This window comes from Marmota flaviventris, chromosome 1 (genome assembly GCF_047511675.1).
Source record: "Marmota flaviventris isolate mMarFla1 chromosome 1, mMarFla1.hap1, whole genome shotgun sequence".
In the NCBI taxonomy this organism is placed as follows: domain Eukaryota; kingdom Metazoa; phylum Chordata; class Mammalia; order Rodentia; family Sciuridae; genus Marmota; species Marmota flaviventris.
The window spans coordinates 206525535-206540568 of record NC_092498.1 but is presented as its reverse complement, the minus strand read 5'-3'; the positions used below and the strand labels follow the sequence as shown (position 1 = coordinate 206540568).

Genomic DNA, 15034 nt, shown 5'->3' with positions numbered 1-15034 from the left:
TCATTGCTGTCCCTCTCCCACCCTGACCCAGAATCCCATTTAGGTGTTGGGACTCTTTGTTCTCTGCTTTGGTTTGTTCAGGCTGCTGTACTGAAGTGTCACAGACTGAGTGGCCTGTCCTAACAAAGGAACCGCCAGATCTCTGTGCCGCGGGTTCCGTGTCTCCGGTTTCCGCCGGCCGCAGGTGTTCAGAAGGACGTGTCCGTGCCAACTGTGTGCGGACCTTGTCCTGCCGTGACGTCCTGGCCAGTGTGGCAGCTGAGCACAGCGCATTGGCCTCAGGTTTCCTAAGTCACTGAGGGAGATGACAGAGGGCTGTGGATACACTGTGCCCTGTTCTAGAAGGGGCTTGGGCACCTACGTATTTTGGTGTCTTGGGGGTCTGGACACCCGTCACTGTGGGTCCTGAGGGATGGTTGCATTTTTCCCTGTTCTAGAGGCTGGAAGTCTGAGGCGGGCCACCAGCATGGCCGGGCTCTGGTGAGGGCCCTGACTTCCTGTGTCCTCACGTGGCCGAAAGGCGGGAGAGAGCTCGGGGTCTTTTCTACCAGGCTCCAGTCTCATTCCTGCTGGGTTAGCATTTCAGCATGGGATTTAGAGGAGACCAACGTTCAGTCTGCCGAAGCCTCTCTTCTGGAACATTCTTCCTCTGTCTTTGCTTGAAGAGTCCAGGCCTGTTATTTGCAGTCAGCCTTCCGCCCTCGCGGGGTCTGCCATTGAATTAGACTCTGATCCCGGGAAGCCGTTGCTCCCGAGCTCTCTGGCCACGCTGCAAACCCAGGATCACACCTCCGCTGGGAGCCTGTGGCGTGAGCCTCCCGGGCGGCCTGATGGGGACACCTCCAGCCAAACCTGCGTGAGGCTCAGCCTTTCTTGGGAGGGTTGGTTGGTTGGTTTTCCTGCTGAGACTTTGCAGTGTCCCCCTCTGTAATGAAGCAGACGTACACAGAGAGGTTTCAGAAAAAAACTTTTAAAGCACACTTTTCCAAAGACTCGACCACAAGGCGGGTGTCTAAGTTTAATTCCAGGCTCGTAGCATCGGAACCAACCACAGGCAAAAAGGAAAGTCCAATCCCAATGTGTTTACAGAGCCAGAGAAAGAAAAAAAAAAAAACAAGCTTAAAGAAGCAGAGAGAAGAGTGGTGGGTGCCAGGGGCTTGGCCGGGGTGGGCGTGGGTGAATAATGAGATGTTGGTCAGAGGGTGTCAACTTTCTGACATAAGATGGATCAGACCAGCTGTGGTGGTGCCTGCCTGTCATCCCATTTCCTGGGGAGGCTGAGGCAGGAGGATTTCAAGTTTGAGGCCAGCCTCTGCAACTGTGCTAAAAAGGGATGGGCTGTGACTCAGTGGTACAGCGCCTCTGTGTTCAATTGAAAAAGAGAGACTCAGATCTGAGAACGAGAATCTGATGTTGTGATGTTAGCATGGTGACTGCAGTCAATGACACTGTGCTGTTGACTTGAAATTTGCTGAGGGCAGAACTTAAGTCAGTCTCTCTCTCTCTCTCTCTCTCTCTCACACACACACACACACACACACACACACACTGGTTGTAATTTAGTTGTGGTGACCATGACCCAAAGCACACACGTGTCAAATCGCCACGTTGTGTGAAGGACTGTTTAGTTGGTGGCTCTGCCCATGAGGTGCTCAGGGCTGTGGCTCCCAGCAGCTCCCTGGGTCACCCTGCTCCAAGAGCCCAGGTGTAGGCGGGAGTCACAGGCGAGGAGCTGCAGAGGGGAGGGTGCTCCTCACAAGCACCCGGGCACCCAGCTCGTCCCCTGGAGGCCGGGTCAGGCCAGTCAGCAGAGACACCGAGCAACAAAGCTGCTGGGCCGGGCTGGCCGGCCAGACGTCCAAGTGCACCGCCTGGACCGCGTGGCTCCGCTCGTTCCTTGGGCAGTTTTCTCTCGCTCAGTCTTTGATCTTTCTTCATTGCCACAGTTCCTCCATATGGTGGGGGTCTTTTTGTTTGTTCACCAGAACATGCCAGTGTTGAGAACGAAGGGCTTTATTCCAAGAGGAAGGTGGGGGGATCCAAAGCCACCTGCAGCTGATCCCAGGGCTACACCAGATTTCATGTCGGGGGAGATGTCGTGGCTGCACTGAACTCTACAAGAGGACAAGACCGGGAACGTTCCCAGGTAGAGGGTGCCCCTCAGGCCACGCTGGTGACTCTACCCGGAGGAAGCAGGGCTCCCATGGAAGCCAGAAAGTCATGAGTATTAATTTCTTGCCCATTCACCCTTGGGGTCCTCTGTGGACATTGGCTCCTCTTCTAGAATCTTCCTTTCTCTCCCTTGGAACTTCCACTTGCCTTGAGCTTCAGGTGGCTGCATAAGCTCATATTTCAAGGACCTGACATCATCTCACTGGCTTGATTTTTGCATCCTAATGCCAAAATCCAAGGGGGACAGAAATCAGTTGGCCTTTTTAGCCCCATGACTGGTCCAATCAGGAAAGCCGGGCATTTCACGGGGGGTAGGATCCCCCCTCCCAGGGCTGGTGGGAGGTGATATATGAAAGGCGACTGACTGTCAGGGAGATGATTTGGGTAGCTGCAGTTCCCTGAAAGTGCCATGTTTTCACTCGAGGTTGGCGTGGCAGGATGGTTGAGGCTCACAGGCAGATGCGAGGTAGCTCCAAACCAGAGGTTCTCACCTGAGGGAAAGTGCAGACATTTCCAGTTGTCCTGCATGCCCAGAGGAGGAGGTGCTCCGGAGTCTTGAGGAGGAGGCCAGGGATGCTGGTCGGCATTCTACAGTGTTCTGGAACACGCCCTGCGGCAGAGAATTTGTATTTGTATTATAACTGTGTGTGTGTGTGTGTGTGTGTGTGTATCCCATCTCTGTCTATTTATCCATCTATGATCTCTATTTCTATTTATCTATTCATCTATCCATCTGTCTGATCATCCATCCTTCCATCTATCAGTCTATCCATCTGTCCATCTGCCTGTCTGTCTATCATACTCCTGGTACATGGTGGGTGGAGGCCGGCAATGTTGCTAAATATCCTATGATCCACAGGACAGCCCCACCACAGAGAAAGATCCATTCCAAATGTTGTCAGTATAGAGAGTGAGGACCCATGAGTGACCATGTTAGAGACCATCTGTCAGTCTTTCTAGCAATTCTATCTGTCTGTATTTATCCGAGTCTCCATATATCTGTGTCAGTTGGCTTTTCATCACTGTAACAAAATACCTGAGGTGCTCAAAGATGGAAGACAGAAGAAGAAAGGTTTATTTGGGCTTACAGCGTTGGAAGTCTAGTCCACGACCAGTCGGCTTGTTGCTTTGGGCCTGGGGTGAGGCAGCCCACGCGGCAGAGCACAGCTGCTCACCTCATGGCGGGGAGGAGAAGGCGAGTGAAGGGCTGCGTATGCCCAGGCGACTCCAGGACCTCCCATCGGCCCCTCCTCTAGAGTTCCACCACTTCCCAAAGCATCATCCTTTAACATGTGGGTCTTGGGGGAACATTTAAGATCCCAAATGTAGACCATTCTATCTTCCTGTCTGTCAATCCATGTATCTATCAATCTCCCTGTCTGTCTGTCTATCTATTTTCCTGTCTATCTACCATGCTACTGGCACCTGGTGGGGGAGGCCAGGCACGCAGAAGCTTCCTATGGTGCCCACAGGATGTCCACCTTGAAGAGTGATCTGGCCCCCAATGTCAACACGCAGAGCTGAGGAAAGCTGTGGTCAGGGCACGCCCTCCCCTGGTGCCCTGCTCCCTCCCCTGGGAAGGGGCCAGGGATGTGGGGGTGCACACCCCCTAGGGCAGCTGCAGGGAGTCCGGGGCCAGGTTCAGCCTTGAGCATTCCCTGCCCTGCTGAGTTTGGAGCCTGGATCCCAGTCCAGTCCAGGGAGCTGACTCAGGAATCCTCATTGCATTTAGCAGGAGGGGAAGTTGGTTTTTAATTTTTTTGTAACTAAAGAAAAATTCACATAACTGAAAATCAACCATTAGAGAGTGAACACCTCAGTGACTCTGAGCACATTCGGTGTCCTGCAACTGCCACCTCCATCTAGATCCAGAACATTCCATCCCCAAAAGGACAAAGTCCACGCCTATTGGGCAATCACTCTGCTTTTCCATATCTCCAGTCCCTGATCTGCGTCCTGGGTCTGGATCCTGCTCTGGACATTTCACACAAACGGAATCATATGCCCGGTGGCCTTGGGCCTCTGGCTGCTGTCACTCAGCATCACGTTTTCGAGGTTCACCCAGGTCGTAGCCCGCATCTTTTCGTGGCTGAAACCCGCCGTGGGTGCCTGTTCACCCTTCATCTGTGATTCCTTGTTAATACCCAGCAATAGCTGGGTCCCTCCAACACTAAGGCTGCAGTCAGCCAGCTGCTGGGAATGCGCATGCGCACGTTTTGACTTGACCACTTAAAAATAAAAACTTCAAACCACCCAGATCGAGCTTCTGCCCTGGAGAAGCACACGGGGACCTCAGGGTACTTTTAGAAAAGGATCTAAGCTCCTTCCTTCCTAAGGTCCTGCAGCTCTGCCACCTTGTCCCTGGCCTGGAGCGCTGTGACCTGAGACCTGCTCCTGCCCTCCTCCCTCCCACCCCAGCCCGGCCGGACCCCTCTGCTCAGGCGCGTGGCCCCTGTCCCCTTGTCTGTCTCTCACTGGGCTCGGCACGTCCTCCTCCTGGTGCCTGGAGCTACTCAAGCTCTTTATAGTTTTGCTGGTTGGTTTCCTTTTGATTTTGTGCTGCTGGGGACTGGACGCGGGGCTTGGTGTATGCTCAGCAAATGCTCCGCCCTCAGCCCCTTTTTTGACACTTTCTTTTGAGACAGGGTCTCACTAAGTTGCCCACGATGGCTTCAAACCTCTGACCCTCCTGCCCCAGCCTCCTCAGTACCTAGGACGACAGGAATGGCCACAGTGCCCGGCTGCCTGGTGTGTTTCCCGCCTGGCTCCCTGCACCAGGGGAAGCTGCATGGTCTGAATGTCTGGGTCTCCCCCAAATTCACCAGTGGAGTTCTACCCTCAGGGCATGGGATTAGGAGGTGGAGCCTTTGAGAGGTGACCGGGTCAGGAATTGGATTAGTGCTTTTATAACAGAGGCCCCAGAGAGCTCCTGGCTCCTTCTGCCGTGTGAGGACACAGCAAAAAGATGTCATTCATGAGCCAAACGCCGGTCCTTACCAGACACCAGATCTGCGGCATCTTGGTCTTGGCCTTGCCAGCTTCCAGAACTATGAGAAAGAGTGTTTGTGGTTTAGGCCCCAAGTCTACAGTGTTTCAGCTACAGCCCAGAGAGACTAAGGCAGGATCTGCTCTAATGTGGATACGGCTGGCGTGTCCCCGAGGATTCCCGTATTGAAATTAATCCCGTCGTGCAGAATTGGAAGACTGGAAGTTTCGCCTGACTCTGGTGTTCAGAGTGGGCCTTTGGGAGGTGATTAGGATCAGCCAGGTCGTCAGGGTGGGGCCTCCAAGGGAACATGCCTTCGTAGGAGAGAGAAGGGGACCAGCAGGCACACCCCCTGTCTCCAGCCTCTCAGGGCTCTGCCATCAGGAAGGCCATCACCAACTGGGCACAGTGGTGCCCACCTTTAATCCCAGCTTCTCAGGAGGTGGAGGCCAGTCTCCGTGACTTAGCAAGACCCTTTCTTATAATTAAAAGGGCTGGGGATGTAGCTCAGTGGTAGAGTGTCCCTGGGTTCAATCTTCAGAACCACAGAAACAAAACAAAACCATCCCAGGAGGTGGCCCTTTGACCTTGGACAAGAACCATGAGCCAAGACAAGCCTCTCTCTCTCTCTCTTTTTTTTTTTTTTTGATACTGGGGATGGAACCCAGGGCGCTTAACCACTATGCAACATCCCCAGCCCTTTATATTTTATTTTGATACAGGGTCTCACTAAGTTGCTAAGGGCTCTCTTAGTTGCTGAGGCTGGCTTTGAACTTGCAATCCTCCTGCCTCAGCCTCCAGAGTCTCTGGGATGACAGATATGGGCTTTTTTTTTTTTTTTTTAAACAAGGTACTCAGTCTGTGGTGTCACGTTATTGGCCACAGAAAATGGGTTACCACAAGTGTCTAATTCTCTGTCCCCGGGAGATCAATGCCTCCAGCACAGCTGATGCTCCATCAGTGGTTGTTGAACCAATGTGCTGACCCTTAGTGGATGATCCCCACACCCTGTGGTGCAAAAACTCCCGTCCCCTGCTCCGAAATGGCCTCCATTCGATTGTTTCCATCTCTGATGAAACTTCTGGCAGATCCTGCAGTCGCTCCCGTCTGTCACTTGGAACAACCTGCTCTAGTCCTAGCCCCCGAACTTATCTTCTCAGCCCACTTAAAGATGGCCCTGCCTCTAACTCGGTGGATCAGTTAGCCTTCATCACGGGACATCGTGGAGGAGGGAAGGTTGGCTCCTGGTCCCAGAGGCTCTGGTGTGGGGTCCGCTGGCGCTTTGGCCCTGAGGTGAGGGCGGAAGGGTGTAGTGATGGTCAAGAAGCAGAGGCCTAGGAACGGTGGGGACAGGATGTGCCTTCCAGGGTACAGCCCCGGTGACCTCGTCCTCCTACTAAGCACCACCTCCCAGTAACGCCACCAAAGCAGGAATCCATCAGTGGGTTGGTCCACGGATGAGGCCAGAGCTCCCACAAGCCAGTCGCTGCCCCCAAGGCCCCCTAGGATTGCTGCAAGCCTTCAACATGGACACTTTAGAGGACATTCCAGATCCAAACGGTGACACTGGCCTTTTCTTAGGCCAGGAAAGACCAGGGTGGGTTGGAATGGGAGCAGTTGTTTCCTGCGTTAATTCCTGAGTTACCGCTTCCTCCCTCCCTGGGCTGGGTCTCAGGCTGCCCCGAGCAGGCGGCAGATGGTCCTCGCTCCGCAGATGTGCACGGAGAGAAGATCAGAAAACGCATTACTAGGTGGGTCAGCCCAGGGGGCCTTGTGCCTGCCGGACGCTCCCAAATGCTGATCCCGGGCCTGTGGGGGCGCCCAGCTGGGGTGCCTGTCTCCCTCTCCTGACTTTGTGTCCTCAGTACAGAAGTCCCAGGTGATCCAAGCCCGTCTGGCCTCCCCACAGGCACGGTCTCTCGGAGGCAGAGCTGAAAGACGTCTTGTCCTTGGACGATGAGGTGCTGCAGGTGGTGTACCGGGACTGGACCCCCCCCAGCAAGGAGCTGCTGCGCTTCCCGCCCCTGCTGTGGGTGCGGCTTCGTCGGGACCTGGGCCACTGCCTGGCCCGGAGACCCGCGGACGGCCTCACGCTCCTGGCCATCGCCCACAGGTAGGTCCAGTGCGGCAGCCGTGGTGACGCTGTCTGGTTGGGACCCCGAAAACAGGACTCAATGACCAGCTCCTTCTTGACCTCCCACTTCCAGGGAATTGGCTCAGAATTCCAGGCCTCCACCCCAGGGCCTCTAACATACTAACCTCCCGCTGCCCTCCTCCTCCCCCCCTCCCCCTCCTCCCCCCCTCCCCCTCCTCTTTTATTTTATGGTTGGTAAAGTGCTGGGGATGGAAGCCGGGCCTCCAGCATGGCAGGCAAGTGCTCTACCTCTGAGCTGTGCCCCCAGCCCCTCGTTTTTTAAATTGAGGTGAGACCCACAGAACATTCAATTCACCTTTTAAAAGGCACGATTCAGAGGTGTTTTGTGCACTCCCTGTGCTGCCAGCCATCGCTTCCATGTCCTTCTGGGTTATTTCCATCACACCAGAAGGAGACCCCCAGAGCCCTCGGGAGGCTGAGGCAGGAAGATTGTGAGTTCAAAACCAGCCTCAGCAACTGCAAGGCCCTAAGCAACTCAGTGAGACCCTGTCTCTCAACAAGAAATAAAAATTTGGGGGATGTGGGATATGGGAGAGGGCCTCTGGGTTCAATCTCCCCACCAAAGGGACCCCGTCCCCACCCGCAGTCACTCCCACTGCCCCCTCAGCCCCTGGCAGCCAGTGGTCTGCGCTCTCTTTCTGGATCCACCTGTTCTGGACATCTCATGTCCATGGAGTCACACACTGTGCCTGGCTTCTGTCACTCAGCGTCATGTTTTCAAAGCTCATCCACGCTGTGGGCTGTGTCAGCGCTTCCTCCTTTTTTGATGTTCCCTGTGTGGCTGCACCACCTCTGTCAACCCGGCCTCCTGCTGATGGACAGCGGTTTCTTTCCACTTTTTAACTATCGCAGATAGTGCTTAAGGAACATGTGTGTTTGTCTTCTTTTCTTTTACGTTTTTGAGACAGAATCTCGTCATGTTGCCCAGGCTGTCCTGACCTTGAACTCCTGGACTCAAGCGATCCTCCTGCCCCAGCCTCCCAAGTGGCTGGGACCATAGACAGGTGCCACTGTGCCTGCTGTTCAAGTTTCTGTCTGAACCCGGTTTGGGGTTCTTTGGGGCCCATACCCAAGTGGGCCTGTTGGGTCATGTGATAATTTATTATTTTACTTTTAACTTATTGAAGTACCCTGAGGCTTCTTTTAAAAGTACATTTATTTAAGGGAAAACAAGATGGTCCATTTACAGATACGCACTGAGCAAGGCATCTGGCAGGCAGTCAGCAGACACTGCCCGCCCCCAAGGGTGGAGTGGGACGGACTGGCGTTTGGAAGCGGCTCCTGGAAGACTGGTGGCTGCCTCTGAGCCTGCTGTGCCCTCGGGGCCGTCAGCCTGTGTCCCTCCCTGCAGACAGCTGGCTGAGGTGGTCTGGGTGCGCTACCTGCCTGGGCCTGAGAAAGCCAAGAGGCACCGCGTCCTGGCCGACTTCTTCTCAGGGGCCTGGAGCCAGGGCACCAAGAAGCTCATCAGCCTGCCGCTTGTGGGGAAGCCCCTGAACCTGGACCGCAAGGTGAGGTGACAGGCCTGCTCCCCACTGCCTGGCCATGCCTGGTGGACTCGCCTCCTCCTCCCCATCCTTCCCACTCTCAGGCCATCCCAACATCCTCTCCTCCCTCCCCATGCGAGCTGCCTCCTCCATAATTTGGGGAGCAGCGGATGAGGGAGAAATGACCCAGCCCAACTTTCCAAAGGGGGAACCCCCACATTTAATACTGCACCAAGTCCTGGCATCTCAGGTTTTACACTCACCCCCTGGGACTGAGTCCTCGTGAAGCCTAACAGTTCTCCCCGCCCTCAATCCGCAGCCTGGTTCTCCGTCTGTAGGTTCGACCGATCACAGTTTAAACGTATTTGAAAATAAAAATTGCATCTGGTCCCTCCTGGGCCACTTAGCAAGGCCCTGTCTCCAAATATGTCATTTACTTATTTATTTTTGGTGCCAGGGATTGAATCCAGGGGCACTTAAGCCACATCCCCAGCCCCCTTTTTTTATCTTATTTAGAGACAGGGTCTTGCTAAGTTGCCTAGGACCTCAGTAAGTTGCTGAGGCTGGCTTTGAACCTGTGATCCTCCTGCCTCTGCCTCTCAAGCCACTGGGATTACAGGCTTGTGCCACCACACCCAGCTTCAAAATAAATCATTTAAAAAGAAGGGTTGAGGAAGTAGCTCAGAGGTAGAGCGATTCTGGCCTCAATTTTCAGTACTGTGGGAAAAAAAAAAAGGCACCTGTATTGACCATGTGGACTGCAGACTTCATATTCTTGTCACTATTCCCTGAGCAATTCAGAGTGACAACTGTGTACGTGGCATTCGCACCCAGTGTTCTACGTCGTCTGGAGATGACTTAGTCTATGAGGATGAGTAGGTTCTCTGCCATTTTCTGTAAGGGACTTGGGTATCCTTGGATTGTGGTGTCCATGGGGTCCTGGAGCCAATCTCCCATGGACACGAGGGACCACTACAGCTATTTTTCTGTCTGTCTGTCCATCTGTTTCTTGGGCACTGGATATTTTCCTCTGTGAATTCCATGGTACAATCTTATTTCCAGTCACGAGGTTCCTAAGTGTATCAGAAACTTTAAAAAATAATGCTTATGTGATTTTTCTAGTGACAAGAGTACCCTGCAATTATGTGAAGCACAGAGACTCTTGAAGTGGAGAATACAAACTGCCCCATACCCACACCTGGGAAGACCTGCCCGTGGCCGTTCCTCTGTGCATTTCCTCTGGTCTTCTCCCTTATGTCCGGAGCAGGAGCCTGGGCATCCTTAGCATGGATGCCACGCCCTGTTTTAGCTTCTCCGCCATCACAAGGCTCAGCCCAAATACCTCTTCCTCCAGGGAGCCTTCCAAGGTTTCCTCCCTCCCCAGTCTGCTGGCCTGGGCCGTGGCTCCCAGCAATGCCATTGTTTTCCCACCCATTTGGCAGGCCCGGGTCTGCCGCCCGCATCTTCAGGAAACCTTATTCTCTCAGGAAGAGCTGCCTCCCTGGGGTTTGGATTGCTGAGCCCAGGTCCCTCCCTTTGCCCCAGCCCTGTTTGTGGGGGGCTGTGGGCTACCTCTGTGCCCCCGCCCTAGCACCGTCTGGTGCCTGTCCTGGCCCGTGTTTGTGGAGTGAATGAGTGACCTTGCACCCAGGCGCCAGCTGCCAGCCTCTCTTCTCCCCCGCCAGGTGGCCCCGCAGCCCCTGTGGTTCTCGGACACGGTGGCAAACCAGAGGAAGCTGAAGGAGCTGCCCCACCACCTGCTGCACTCGGGGCGCCTGGAGGAGCTGAAGCAGGAGGTGCTGGGTAAGGCCGGGGACCCCGCTGCTCCGCCACGCGCCTGCCTTCTGGGAGGGGCAGAGGGCGGGGTAGAGACCCTGCCTCCTCTATGGCAGACATTCTCCAGCAGGGGGCTTCTGCACTCTGGGGTCCCCAACGTGTCTGCAGAGGTCCACAGTTGTCACGTGTGTCTGTGTGTCGGGGTGCTGCTCAAACCTAGTGACCCGGGGCTGCCCCTCCACAATGCACAGTGCACAGGACACCCCCACCACAGAGGATGAGCTGCTCCCAGCGCTGATAGGCGGAGGGTGAGAAAACATGACCTAGCATGAGAGACCCCGTCTGTCTGTCTGTCCATCCACCCACCCATCCATCCATCCATCCACTCAGGTGTGCATGTGTCCGTCCAACCAGCATTTCTTCTTTTTGTACTGAACTCAGAGGTGCTTTACACTGAGCCACGTCCCCAGCCCTTTTTATTTATTTATTTTATTTAGAGACGGAGTCTGGCTAAGTTGCTTTGGGCCTCACTAAGATGCTGAGGCTGGCCTTGAACTTGCGATCCCCCTGCCTCAGCCTCCTGAGCTGCTGGGATTCCAGGCATGCGCCACTGTGCCCGGCCACCTATCCATTCTTTTATGTCTATCCATCTCTTTCTGCCTGCCTGTCTGTCTGGCAGTGGGGATGTGGATCATTAGTTGAACACCTGCCTAGCATGTGTGAGGCCCTGAGTTTAATCCCCAGAGCCTCAAAAACGTCTTCTATCTCTCCGTCTGTCTCCAGCCAGTCAGCCATCTTTCTGAATCGTCTTTCTGCACATCCCTGGCTCCATCCACTCATCCGCTTATGCCTCTCTCTCCATCCCATCCAACTAGCCAGCCAACCATCTCTGTATTTTCTGTCCATCTATCCATCCGTCCATCTTTCTGTGGATCTCTCCATCCACCTGCCAAGACATGTCCACCTATCTATCCGTGTTTCTATCTCCACCTGTCTGTCCCCGCATGCATCCACTCACTTGTTCATTCCTGTGATTCTGAACCAGGGGCTTTCTGCCCCTCGGGAGACGCATTTGAGGGTTACATTAGTCACATTTGACGGTAGAGATGCTGCTGGCATCTGAGGGTGGAGGCCAGGGTTGCGCTCTGTAGCCTGCAGTGCACAGCTTGCCCACCACCCAGGAGGGTGGTCCAGCCCCCGGTGCCAGTGCTGCTTGCTGAGAGCCATTGCCAAGTGGGAATGACGCATGGCATGACCCCGGTGCTGAGCTTGAGAGCCTCCGGGAGAGACACAGAGGGGCCTCTCCCCCTCCGGGGAGCCGGCGGCAGCTGCGTGCTTCCCACCCTGTCCGCGTCTCCCCACAGGTAGCATGAGCTGGATCTGCTGCCGCGGCATCTCTGGGGGCATCGAGAGCCTGCTGGATGACTTTGACATGTGTGCCCCTCACGTGGACTCCCCCGAGGTCGGCCTGATCCGAGAGGCCCTCCAGCTCTGCCGCCCTGCCCTGGAGCTGCGAGGCTTGGGTGAGTCCGGCTGCTTGGCTGGGGGTCTGTTCCCGGCCTGGCATGTCTGTTCTTAAAAAGAGAAAAAAGATCCCCACAGATTTTTCATTGGTGAAATTCAAAATATGATAACAGCCGTCAAGGACAATGATCAACTCAGAGAAAATTACGAAAATGAGAAAGACGTGAATTGGTTTTTTTGGGGGGACAACGTTGTTGTTATTGGGGCTGATGGTTTCTTGTCATCGGTTGCATAGCAACACAGGGATCTATAAAAACTGTTAACTGCTGACTCAGCCTGGGTCTGGACCTCAGGCTGCATTTTTCCGACCCTTCCCCAGACCTTGGAGAATCTCTCTAAATCCTGTTGCTCTGCCTGTGACGCTGTTTTGTTTGTGTGTTTTTCAAGTTTCATTTTGAATTTAATTTAATATTTTTGGTGCTGTGGTATTAAAGCCAGAACCTCACACGCGCTGAACACTATTTTTAAAAAAATTATAGCAAGGGCTGAGGTTGTGGCTCAGTGGTAGAGCGCATGCCTAGCACGTGTGAGGCCCTGGGTTGGGTCATCAGCACCACGTAAAGATAAATAAATAGAATAATGGTATTGTGTCCAACTACAACTAAAAAATAAACATCAAAAAAATATAGGCAAAATACATGTAGCAAATTTTACCACCTTAACCATTTTTAAGTGTTTGGTTTGGTGGCGTTAGGAGTCCACGCGTGTGTCTGGCCAACTCCGCCACCATCTGTACTCCTCTTTCACCTTCCCAAGCTGAAACTCCGTCTCCAGGAGACAGGGGCTCCCCAGGCTCCTCCCAGCCCTGGGGCACCCACCATTTCACTTCCTGTCTGGGTGGCTTCAATGACTCCGGGGCCCTCCCGTGAGTGGAATCAGGCATTGTCCTTTCCTGCTCCCAGCCGAGTGCCAGCCCGGCTGGACCTGCTTAGTGTCCAAGACGAGGTGCACCTCACACTACGGTGTGTGGCCAGGGCCTAGTCCTCTTCCTGAGTGACATCACTGAGCGCATGTCCTCGGGGTTCATCTACACGGTAGCCTGAGTCAGGATTTCCTTCCTTTTCTGGTTGAATCACACCCATCGTGTGTTCTCTGCATTTTGTGTATCCACGCATCTGTCCGAGGTGGTTGCTTGGCTGAACATGTCAAGTGACAAATGCATGAATATCTCTTTGAGACCCTGCCTTCCACCCTTTTGAGTTTGTTCCCAGAAGTGGAATTGCTGGATCTTAGGGTGATTCTGTTTAACTTTTTGAGGAATTGTGCACCACTTCTCACAGGGACTATACTTTTTTTAGTCATCGATGGACACACTACCTTTATTTTATTTATTTACTTTTATGTGGTGCTGAGGATGGAACCCAGGGCCTCACACATGCTAGGTGAGTGCTCCACTACTGAGCCCCAGGGGATGTACCATTTTACATCAAACAAGAACAACTTTCCCTCTACCCTTGGATATTCAGTGCCTGGGGGCCTGGGAATTAAACTAACAAAAGCTGAGCAGAAGAAAAGACATACAAATATTAACTGTATGTGCATGAAAACTTCACAGAAAAGAGGAAAAAACCCAACGATGTGGCCAGATCCGGGGACTTATATACCAATTTAACAACGGGTGATAAATTGTGAAGGGAGTGTGTGGAGGAAGGAGGGGGTTACAGGGGTTTAAGTCCCCACATCCAAAGCGCCTCTCCATGGTGGCCTGGGGATGGATGAGCGGTGGCCTGGGACTCCCTTGCAGAGCTGTTCGTCTTGGTCTGTAAAAGTCCTTGAGCTGTTTGCCTCTCTCCAGACGGTGCTGGGAATGACCAAGCCTGGCCATAGCACATGACATCCTGGGGGTCCTGCTTGGGATTTGCCAGCTTGACACCCTCCTGTCAAGCTGCATTTTCAGCCACTGCCCTGTTTCCATCTGTCTTCATGCGCTCTCTCTCCCTCTCTCTCTCTTTTCTTTCTTTCTTTTTCTTTTCTTTTTTTTTTTGAGACAGGATCTTGCTAATTGCTGAGGGCTTTGCTACATTGTGAGGCTGGCAATCCTCCTGCCTCAGCCTCCCAAGAAGCTGCGGTTACAGGCGTGCACCACCACACCTGTCTTCACTCTTAATTATCCTTGCTAATGGTTTTCTTTTGCATCACGTCTGCCATGCCGGCCTCTGTGCTTAATGAGAAGAACGGTAGCATTCCTTTGCCACATTTCCACCCCGTCCCATAGGCCAGACCTGGCCATGAACGTGGATTTCGGGCCCCATGGTGTCAGTGGAAATCTCGGCTCTGCCACTTACGGAAGTGCTCTCTGTCCTTGCATTCACCTCCTGGTCAGTCCTCCATTTTCTCATATGCAAAACGAGAATCCCAGGGCTTTGTGGAAGGGTATGTGAGTCCATTCATGCAGAGCCTGTCCCTGTGGTGCCATCAGGGTCCTGTCACGGCCACAGGAGAGCATCAATATTGCTGATGTGAAAGACCTTGGATGAGGCATTGCTGCACCTGGCCAGGGTTCTCATCATCAGAAAAATGCAGAATCAAACAGAAGCTGCAGTCTGTGCGCTTGGTTACACCTGCCTCATGCACCGCGCAACCCCTACTGACATCCCAGCTGCAGAGCCAGCTCCTTCTGAGGTCCAGGAATGTTTAAGAGCTGTCCCAGCTCACTTACCACTTTTTCTCTCTCCCATGGAACAGCACAGGGAACTGTCTAAAAAGAATGACAATGTAAGAGGTGCTCCCCAGGAACTGTAAGCCTCCCTGGGGTGACTTCCTAGTCCAAGGGAAGATTTAAAAGTCCAAATCCCAGCAAGATCTTTGCAAACCCCTTGACAACCTGTGGCTCACCCTCGACAGGTGTAGGAATAACTGTCACCACCAGGGGGCACTGTAGGACAACCCTGAACACTCCACAGGCTGGGGACAGGGATACCCATCTGAATAACC

At 53.6% G+C, this 15034-nt stretch overlaps 1 protein-coding gene across 1 annotated transcript in view; it reads left to right on the top strand.

Annotated features, from left to right (window-relative positions):
* Positions 1-15034, top strand: part of Nwd1 (NACHT and WD repeat domain containing 1) — a 55142-nt gene that overhangs the window by 12985 nt on the left and 27123 nt on the right. The window contains 4 exon segments of the mRNA XM_027932007.2: positions 7068-7271; positions 8665-8824; positions 10486-10603; positions 11941-12099. Coding sequence (XP_027787808.2) covers positions 7068-7271; positions 8665-8824; positions 10486-10603; positions 11941-12099 — 641 coding nt within the window.